Consider the following 11,018-nt stretch of genomic DNA (forward strand, 5'->3'; position numbering starts at 1 on the left):
GGATGTTACCCTACCTTGTTTTAAAAAGCATAGTCGGATTAAATAGCACACAGCGACACTGCTGACTTTAGTTTACATTGGACAGAAGTCTTTTTAATGTTGCACATGAGCACTACGTCTGTGCTCATGTGCAGACAGTCTGAGTCAGAACAATGCAATGCTCTCACACACAAATACACACACCCCTCATACTCTATTAGCTGAAGCATCAACCACATAAACTCACAGACTTGGACCACCGTGGATTAGGATCTTTTCAGAGACTGTACTATCACACACACACAAACACGAACTTATTACACTAGGCCCCACTTGCTTACGCTCAGACGCTATGGAACGAGAATCAGTGCGGAGGCAGCATCGACAGCTCTGACAGCTAAAGGCTACGTCCATGAACTCAGAGTGCTAGAGCTGCCACAACTCCAGCCTCCCTGGGCACCCAAGGCCAACAACAAACTCCTTGTTTTCCCCCCTGTGCTCTGAGCTATAAGACCAGAACACATACTCATCCACTGCACACACACACACACACACACACACACACACACACACACACACACACACACACACACACACACACACACACACACACTCTGTATTGATGCACCCACACACAAAAAGGCAAAGATATTAATATGTAGACACTTGCATATATGGACAAACATTTTCCAGGGTAGAAATGTAAGAGTCTACCTCACAAAACGCATAACTCAACGCGCCTCTTTTCTTTCTTGCTTACACACAAAAACAGGCCAAGTAAAGAGAAAAGCCCGAGGCCTGTAACACCGTCGAGACCCCATCACTGTGTTACTGGTGAGATGGAACCAGACTGAGATGGCAGTTCTTGTTCACCTAGGCCCTTAATTGCCTGATGACTGGTCCAAATTTACAGAGGAATCGAAGGTTAGCAACTCACGGATTACCCTTGAGTCTGTCAGGCTCTCATGTTGAGGTTGCTATGATACGGTGCAGATTTATTGTTGCTTCACTCAAGTTTTTTTTCTTTCTTTCTTGTAATCCATTGCATTTTAATGACTATCAAACACTGCAGTGCATACTAATGTCTAAATAGTTATGTGCCATTATATCAGGAGTTACCGGTAAATTCTGTAGGTCTTGCAGGTTAAATCTGTCTACATCGCACCTGCTGAATCAAACACAGCCTTCACTTTTCCGGGAATTCACCTTCCATTGTGTTTGTCCCATGCAGTCAGCTTATCCTAAAGTAAAGCTTTAAATGTGTGTTTCTGCATACATTTGGAAGTTGGACATTAACGTTGTCGAATTAATCATCAGGAAGTGGCATGCGGCTGATTGAGAGTTTATGATGTAACATCGCGGTTTGAAATGCTGATGACTGGGAGTGGCCTGGAGGGGGGAAAAAAACATCCTGAAAGTAAAGGGCAATGCTCCAAAAGAGAGATGAGATGAGGAATCCTCGAAATCACCATCTATGCTCAAGGGGATGGATGTTAAGATGCCTTTGTGGGATAAAATAAATAAATGAGTTCAAAAAACGAGAGAAAAAAAAGGAAGCAGTGTCATAGTTACGGCAGACTCATCTGCATGCTCACAGTGATCCACTAAAGGCTATCATGAAACAAGATGCTAATCTAATTAGTCATTTGGGTTCAAGTAAACCCATACTAACTGGATCATTCAGTTAATGCGAAAGGTCACTTAACCCATTGTGCCTCCAGCCGATCACTGCGGTAAAAAGCCAAATACACTCCGTTCTGCTTGGACAAGTCAACTGACGTAAATCAGATTATTACCATCCAATAGCTAATAATAATAATATGAAACAGAAACACATTAATGCCCACATAAAATTGTTTTGATTGAAACTCGTCAGAGTTATAATCTTGGTTTGGGATGTCAGGTTTCGTTCCGTATAGACACCTCACCAACACTGTGTTTCTTCTGTGGGGATTAATTAACTTAAGGCCCGAGGAATGCAATCTTCAAGTCTCACTGTCAAGCTCTGCACTGTGCAGATTATCGCAATGACAAGAGATCTCCATATACTTGTCCTGACTCAGAGACAAATGGGTAATGAGGAAAATCTAGGCGTTACATGCAGAGAGAAAGTGAGCTCCACGCAGAAGACATCAGAAACAGGGAGGCATGAAATAGGAAGGAAATGTCTGAAAACCCTCAGACTTGACTAAAAACTGAGAAGGAGGTGGGGTAGGGGGGTAATTCGTTCCTCTTTTCCTTGCTGAATTGGATTTCCATTTTTGGCTAGGTTAAAGTTGTCCATCCAATCGCTCCATTCAACCTTGACGTATCACCCCATCTGAACACCATAATTCGCTCCAGAGGTAATGCAACATGAACGGATCTGTATGCAAATGAGGCACAAACGTCAGGTCGGCTTAGGGAACGGCGCAGATGAGGTGTTGTGCAGGACACCTTTTGATCCGTTATTTCACTTGCGGATTGGGTTCACTTCCCAAGCAACCTCCTCACCTGTGAGAATGTGCGTGCGCGCGAGTGCGTGTGTGTTGACATCTCTGCCTGCGTGCAAGCCAGAGTTTGAAGCCGTGTGCGGTGAAGAGACCTGGTACCTTTTGCCTTGTGTGGCAGAACATAAATCTCCCATAGTGAGTGCTCCTCTCCCTCCCTCGCTCTCTTTCTTTCTCTCTGGAAAGGCAGTCAGTTCGTTGGGGACACTTCCCTTGTGGGCGTTAGGATCTCTGTGGGGGGTCACAGGTCAGCCAGCGGAGGAAGCGACAAGCTGTGAAATGTAAAAGACCAATTTCTTCCACATGTTTCAGTGCTGGGAGAACACTGCCAAGCTGTCAGCCGGCATCACGTTTAAAATGGGCCAGGGTGCTACCCAGCAGACCTGTCACAACTCATTTGTAATTAAAAAGCCTGTGTGATGTTTAAAGCAGAGCACCCCAGAAACTTTTGAGGACTGTTAAATAAAGATGAGCTGTGCGTGCAAAAAAATAGAAAGAAAGAAAGCGAGAAAAGGAAAAAAAGGCCAGTGTATTAATAACAAAGAAGCTAGCCGGTCGTCTTTGTTGAGGATCAATACCAAATGAGTCTGCACTTGATTTGTGGCAATGGCCAGAATGCTAGATGACTAAAACTAGTATGTTTTTTAAAATAAGGAGATGGACTCTAATATTATCATTATTATCAACAAAATTGTAGCCCCAATTAAATGTGGTTATGATTAAATATGTGATTTCAGCATTTTTATCGCTTAGCTCAAACTTTGGACATTGTAAGAGTCATACTTATATCACTTCACTCCATTTCAGTAATGAAATAAAGCAAAAACTATATTAACCCGGGCCCTCTACTAATATACCTGGGTTGGACCACCACATAAGCAAGGAAACCATAAAAAAACATTTCACCTACGTAGCTAAAGGATACCTTAATACCTACGTTGTATGACACAGGATATTATCTCTGCATGCTGTAAAAGGAAAGCAAAGGAGCGCCCATCCCTTACTTAAACATGACTTGCATGTGTTAAGATTTAAAGAAGTAACTACAGGACACAGGAAGAGGTCACACACATATAAGGGAACACACGAACTCTAAAAGCCTCTCCTTGACTTGAAGCAACAGTAAAGACTGAACCAAGATGAAGTCTCATAACTAAATCTAAAATTTCATCATTTGTTTTATATCTTATCTTCCTAAGGAGAAATCATATAAAATAAAGCTAACCGGATGTTATTGAAATGGTGAGTTGTGGATAAAAAGGCAGATGAAGTTAAGATGGTAATCAGAAATGCATTGCAGCATGTAAGCACCTACTATGTATTGAACTTAAAGAAGGAATTTCGGTCAACTGGCAGAAAATTGCTATATAGCTCTTTTTATAGCTCGAACTCAGTAATTATAAGTTAGTCATCCACAGTGAACCAAAGCCAGACCGCAAAACACAGCAATGTGTGTCTTCCAGGTCATGTAAGCATGTAAAATGTTTAGTTTGGCTCAGCTGGACACAGAATATAAAGAAGAAAATGTGGTTATAAATTCCAAAACCTTTGTTGTGCTAATCATGGCAGCTAGGCTAATCACTGTTCACCGATAGCTAGCTTGATTGGACTTATTTAACCAGCACTTTACATGCCAGGTTTTTGTTTGCTTGCTGAAGTGGTGGTTTTATTTATCTAAATGTCTGTCAACTATCAGGTTCTGCTAATGTTGTGCACGATACTTTGCCTATGCTAACACTAACATTAGAGTCTATATATTTTACACATAATCTAACTGAGAAAACAAATATAATGTCTGTCTGTCAAGCATTCCCCTACCAAACCCTACCCTCAAGCACATTCACCTCAGTGGAGCTTTGCTGTAAGGGAGGCCTGTCATTCTTCTTTTCCCAGTGTTGGTGACATTAGGGTGACATTTTCTCCACACTGTGGCATAGTTGGGGGTTGTAACATCGGAGCCCTACCTGGCAGAGATGAGGAAGAGCAAGCAGAATCAGCTGACAGGTTGAGAGGGGACCCCCGGTGAGAATGCACCACAGAGGGATCTCCCGCTCTGCAGCTGGGGTCTGTACAGGGCTGCTGTTGGGACTGGGGATGAACGAGCTGAGGACAGAGCTGGTGCTGCGATGGGGGCTTGGGCTGGAGTGGCAGCTGGTTCTGGTGGACCTCAGATTGGGGAATGATAGCTTGTTTAGAAGTGGGGATCGATAGAGTGATGCAGTGCTCTGGTCTCCGAGATGCTCCAGGTGGGAGTCTCTTTACCTAAAACACAAGAAACCAGAAGAGGAACAGGCCTGCTTTGCGTGTGTCAGAGGTCTGCATATGTGTTCAGTGAACATTAATAGCTTGTAATAATCAGTAGTTATGTGCATAATGTTCCATTGCATCATCATTGTTTGTGGGAGAACATCTTTCTGTATGAATAACATTACAGGTGTTCAAAACTGCAGGCACAGAGAACTACTAGCATTTGTCAAAGTGTGCAGTAAAACAATTCAATTAAATCTATAAATGTGACAAGAATATTGTGCTTGTTGTTGTGCTGTGCATATGCAGAGATACAAAAAAAATATCCCACAGCAATCAAAGCAACCGTACCAACAGTAATGATAATGCAGTAATACAAACAACATGTCACAGTCAAAGGGACAAATAAAGAAGCAAATCCAAGACAGAGAGCTTTGTTCTGGTTTTTAATTCAATTAAGATGTTTACTAATCTAATCAATGCATCAGCTCTAATGCTTTCAGAATTGCTGGGTAAAGATGTGGTTCTTGTTTGCTCTCTGGGGCCAATTTTCAATTTCTCTGTAAAAGCTTTTTATCGTTGAAAATCCAAAAATCCACCCCCCATCTTTTCAGATCCACCGTTCTGCCCCCTAAACATTCCAAATAAAAGAAGAGGATCAGAGTGAAAAAGACACAAAAAAATGGCACACACAAGCACATGGTTTATAACTGAGACCAAGAAATAAACACGCACATACTGTACCTGCACGCAATTACGAATTTAAATAGAATAATCGAGAGGTTCGCGTCATCAAAACAAACATGTGAACAAGGGGTTTCGTAATTGCACACACACCTGAAAATACAGGTTGCACAGCCAGTGGTCGAGATCAGAGGAGATGAGGGCTTCAATCTTTTTAAACTGGTCCAGCTGTGTGCTGGGCTCGCCCCTGACCAGTGGCGTTTTGAACCTGTGCACATAACAGAAACCTGTCACTGTACAAAGAAATGTTGATGAGAAACACTCATAAAAGTTGCAGGTTGCATTTTTTTGGACTGCAGGTATTTTCTCTGAAAATGAATTACAGCCATCCATTTTCATTACCAGCTATCTTATCTGGGGTAACTGGGGGGCAGAGAGGCAGGGTGCACATGCTAAAAACTAACACGCTTGAGCTAAAGAACTTGTCTTTGGACTGAGTTAGGGGGAAACTCGCAGAATGACAGAGGGAAACACGTCAAGATTATTTTGCTGTTCATCACAGTGGTTTTGACTCACCTGCCCTCGACCAAACCGAGACTTGGCCCACAAGCAGGAAATGCTGCCCAGGCCAACGCAGAGCTGACGTGACTTCTGTCTCCCGGTGCTGTGATCAGCTGGAAAACCAGCACCATGGAAGGGATGATATTACAGGTGGAAGGTAAGACCTGGATAAACATACAGAGAAATATAAGGAAAGAAGAAAGTTGCTCACAGTTTCAGTCAGCTGAGCGCACATGCCTGCAGGGCGCATGCATTAACGCATGCACACATGCAGACACATCAACAGCAGAGTATCTCATGCTAACTGCCTTTTAATCTACACTTGAATCCTCCCGTAACTTATCTGCTGTCTTAGGATCGTTCTAAACTGCCACTCTAACCCATCGAGCTCAGAAAATTGCCTAAAAGGAGATGTCGGCGTGATAAAGACTGCGGCATCAAACACTGCGAAGAGGGCAACTCGAGTTTGCTGTTGTAGAGCGTGAGCTGACAGTTACCGAATTTGTGATTCAGAGAAGCCATCATCAATCAGACTGATAATATCAAGGGTGTCTTGCGCGAAGCAAAAATTGTTAGTGGTTAGCAGTCAATGGAAAACACATACATTCTTATTTACCCAGAGAACGGTGGGTTTGCTTAAAAAATGAACTGACAGTGAGGTGCGTGCGACATCATCCATCACTGGGTGGAAATATTTTATCCCTTTATTAGTTGTAATGGAAAATGCAGAGGACTTGTTTTAACACATAAATCATTTGTATCCCGTTCTCTTCAACCCCCCGCCCCCCCTGTAAATCAGCCTTTGGTATGCACCTGTGAAATGATGGGTAGTAGTGTCTGACTCAGGACATAAATTTATGGAATAATATCAGAGATTATAGATATTGAGGATATTCATATTATTCATTTACTGTAAGAAATGTGACCTGCATAAATAGTCATTTACGTGCGCGCGCAGTGCCTTTGTGTAGACACGTGGGCATATGTGCGTATGTGGTGAGAGGTTTGTGAGACTTGATATGCTTCAGAGTTTTTTTCTGCTCCTCTGTTTATGGAGGATCTACTTAAACTATTATAAATATCCAGGTTGACTTTTTTTAAAGTGCTGAGGGGAAATTAACGGCTACAGTTGTGCAGTTTACAGTAAACTGATAAAAAGTGATCTTTTAGCAATAAGCACAACACATGATAAAAGATTTAAAAAGTGGAAAAGACAAGAATAAATTCATATACCTCCAAGGATCTTTCCTAATTTTCTTCCTGTCCACTCCCCTCCTCCCCTCTTTAATTAGAATGTGGATCATTTTTTTCCTTTTTCAGTATAAAACTCTAAAATGAGTCTCGGCCCTTCTCAACTCTTTTCAAGCATTCCCACTCTTCTGCATATCCAAGACATTTCAAAACTAAGCGGCACTGTTTCTGTCTAAATCCAAACCCAGACACACAAAGCAAAGGGTGAATGAAAAAAAGTGGGAGAGAGATATGGAGAAAGAGGAAAGGAAAATAAGCTCCTGGCTTCCTCCTACCATCACTAATTCCTCATTTCCTCTTAGAAGGCACTGCAAGCTCCACTGAAATCGCACGCTATCGTGTGGGCAAGAGGCGAGAGAGACGGAGAGAAAACCAGCTAAGCCAATCCTGGTAGTCTCAGACAAATCTGATCAACGTTCCAACTACTATCAATGAGGACAACAACAACTGGTTTGTCTATAAAGCACAGCTGAGGGCTTGGGGAGGAGAGGAGGGAAGGCAGAGTGACACGAGGCATTTACCATGCTGTACTTAAACCTTTTTCTTTTTCCTCTTTCTTTTTACCTCTGACGCAGAGCCCAGGTTTTGCTTTCAGTTCGTGCCAGATTTTACCCCATCTTTTATGTTTCATGGGAGCTTGTGACAATATTATCAGAATGCTCTAGCTCAGTGAATACACCCACCAGCACGCTGACAGTGTCCACATGTGCTAAATGCTCCAGCTAGGCCTTTAGAGTTGCCATCACAACAGTGAAGAAATGCTTTCTCAGCCTGTATGAGACTCTATGGGATCAAGAGGGACACTGCATTTAGTGGTTTCTGTTTTAAGGTTTTGCTTGTGAATCTTTTGTACCGTGCACACATCACTGAATGAATAAACCAAAGAGTTCTAATCCACTGGTCAATATCGACCATCTATAATAAGTATGTGGGTTTTTTAAAAGATTAGCACAGCTTATATAGAAGATCCGCTCCTTCATATCCAAAGGTTTAGGAAAGGGGTTGTGAAATGTGCATAATTTTATCTAATGTAATCTGCTGTGTTGTTTCAATAAAAGAACCAAACGGGAAAACATTTCTATTATGCAATGGAAATGTAGGCTGACATTTTTAAAAATATGTTTCAAATACATATTTTTGTCAGTTCTGCCTAACTTTTCTATTTTTGCTTTTATTTGCCTTGATCCGGCTCAAGCATGTGGCAGATGCTGAAAGACACACAGGAAAGAAACGAAATGTTTCATTCCATTTGTGCTCCATTTTTATTCCAATAAAACATTATTTCTTCTATATGAATGAATAATTGATATTGGATTTGATTTACATGCATGGATTAAATGTCATGTTTGAGAAGTTGTTGTTTTATTCATATAGGGATCCCTAGAGAAAAACCTAGAGGCTGTGTATGACATATTTTCATACGCTGCCTTTACAGTAATATAACTTCTCATAACCCTTTCAGTGTAGAAACTGCTCCATCTTCACTGCAGCTGATGAAAATAAAGGCAGAAGAAGAAAGAGAAATTCTGAAATAGCACCAGAAATGCAGTGTTGTAGCTTCTGTAGTTTTAGCACGTGCAGCTTTATTGTTTGACCAATTTATAAATATTATTTAATTTCTTGCCTCCTCAGTGTCAAAATTGCTTCCCGGTGAAAGATGTATTTTATATTTAGTTCCATTTTTGTTTGAAAAAATAAAAATTTAATTCAAGTTTTCCAATTGTCAACTGCAAAACAAAATTGTACTATATTTTTACTATTTCTTAACACTTAATAGTCACAACCAGGGACAGATTGTGTGTATTTTCCTTGATGTGTGTTGTTGTATTATTGTGAACAGAGAAAAGACGTATGACACTAAAATTAAAACTTTTTTGTTGTTGTCAGAGCTCAGTGGATATCACCCCATTAGAGCACATCCCATGCTTTGCCCTGATGCTTAAACACAGCTTATACAAAGTGAAATTGTGGCTACCATGAACAGACTCTGGTTAATGTGGAGGTCAATGTCGTAGAAGCGTCCCCGATGCTCAGTGGGCTCAGTAGACGCTGCCCAAACATGTTGCCCTTTCTTACTGCACCAGGCCAGAGCCGGACCCCCTAGATGGCTGTGAAGTGCCACTCTGACAGTATAGAGACCCCTGGGAAGTCTGTCCCTCGTGGCTCTTAGGCAACGCACACACACCTCCACGGGCTGGGGAGCAGTCCTCTGGTCCGCCTACAAAAAAGTACAGGCTTGATTTTATTATCTTTCTTTATTCGTGGAAACTGTGATTATAAAAATATTTTCTTAGGGAAAATACTGTTATTTAATCAACACCCTTATTGAACCAAGACTTCTGTAACTTTGTAAATAACTGTGAGTGTAAATAAAGTTTGTCAAATTCTATTTGAACAGCTTTTCTCTATACTTAAATATAAATATAAATTATTGTATGCTAAGGAAACTACGGGGCAATTAATAATTATATTAATAGATTTTGCCTGTCAACAGTGTCTTTGACTGCTGAGGATATATGAGACCCCCTGAGGAGTTTGCCAAATGGCATCTTAACGTCTGTATTATTTATCATGTACGCTAAATATTGTCCTTACTTTAATGCTGGTGGCAACATCATTAGAACAAACAAACAGACAGATGGACAAACAAACTAAAAACCCTCATACGAGTATATCTTTCAAACAAGAATTACATTTTTATCTCTCAAAAAATAAATACTCAGATTACAGGTGTTTCAAATGTGATTCCACTAAAGACAAGCTCAGTAAAGTCACAATCTCCTATCTACATATCTCCATTCAATCCCTCAGCGTTTAAAGCTCAAGGCCTTGCTCAAGGGAATACCAGCATTCCTTGATAACGAAACTAGATTCCCTATTCAGACGACTGGTTTTAAAAAAAACCCCATCCTTGTGTTACTAAGATTATCCCGTTAACCTTCAGGCTACATCATTCCACTTGCAAATGCCTTTGTTTGCTTTGGTGACATGTGCCTTGTTTCAGAGCTTAGGATGAGTAATAGTCTAAGCAGGCTAGACAGTCATTTTTATTTTGTTCTAATGAAACATAATCAGACGACAATGTATATACTTTTTAGCCTTTTGTGTCCTATGGCATCTGTTGAACAGCAGTGGATGAAAAGTCAATCTAGTTTAAACAGAAACCCCTTAGTCACAATTTATTTACTTTTTTAGCACAAACAGTAAATTTGGCCCATTGCTTGCCTTTGCATGGCAACGTTGTAATAACCTGTACAATGTAATTATGTGCTGTTTCTAAATTTCAATGCAATTCATATTTGAGTTTAGTTTAAGTGTAGGTTAAGATTACAGCAACTCCACTCATGAGTTCATGTTCCATCAGGGGCACTTGCAAGGGAGTCTGGAAAGTATGAGACCCTGTGGAGCATGTGCATGTTTGTGTGTGTGTGATGTGACATCATGCACCATAAGCCACTTTACAGCATTTGCCATTTTGATTTCACACATCAAACAGGAAGCAGCACTGCAGCCACCTGATAGCAATCACAGATCACCACAACCAGCCGGAATATAAGCTTTCTTATGTGCACATGTCATTTTTTAAAAATATATATTTATTTTATTTAACCAGTAACTGCATATTTTATAATCATTTGAAAACCAGCAGGAGAAACTGTCTTATGGGTGATATATATATCAGCCAATATACCACTTTTGAAAAACTAGAAGAAAAGTTGAGCTTATAGTTTAACTCCATCTACTTCTGCTTATTCACATCATAACATCATTTACTGCAGGCTTCCAGCTGGATTGCAACTCCCCCCC

The 11,018-nt window shown here is 40.8% G+C and overlaps 1 protein-coding gene across 1 annotated transcript in view; it reads right to left on the minus strand.

Moving 5' to 3' along the window:
* Positions 1-11,018, minus strand: part of ofcc1 (orofacial cleft 1 candidate 1) — a 78,255-nt gene that overhangs the window by 47,827 nt on the left and 19,410 nt on the right. Inside the window, exons 12-15 of the mRNA XM_042228560.1 lie at positions 9,187-9,429; positions 5,976-6,124; positions 5,553-5,667; positions 4,433-4,730 (exon numbers count right to left, since the gene is read on the minus strand). Of these exons, the coding sequence (XP_042084494.1) occupies positions 4,433-4,730; positions 5,553-5,667; positions 5,976-6,124; positions 9,187-9,429 (805 nt within the window). The remainder of the gene's footprint in view (positions 1-4,432; positions 4,731-5,552; positions 5,668-5,975; positions 6,125-9,186; positions 9,430-11,018) is intronic.

This window comes from Haplochromis burtoni, unplaced genomic scaffold (genome assembly GCF_018398535.1).
Source record: "Haplochromis burtoni strain Fernald_Lab_line unplaced genomic scaffold, NCSU_Asbu1 Contig_331, whole genome shotgun sequence".
NCBI lineage: Eukaryota > Metazoa > Chordata > Actinopteri > Cichliformes > Cichlidae > Haplochromis > Haplochromis burtoni.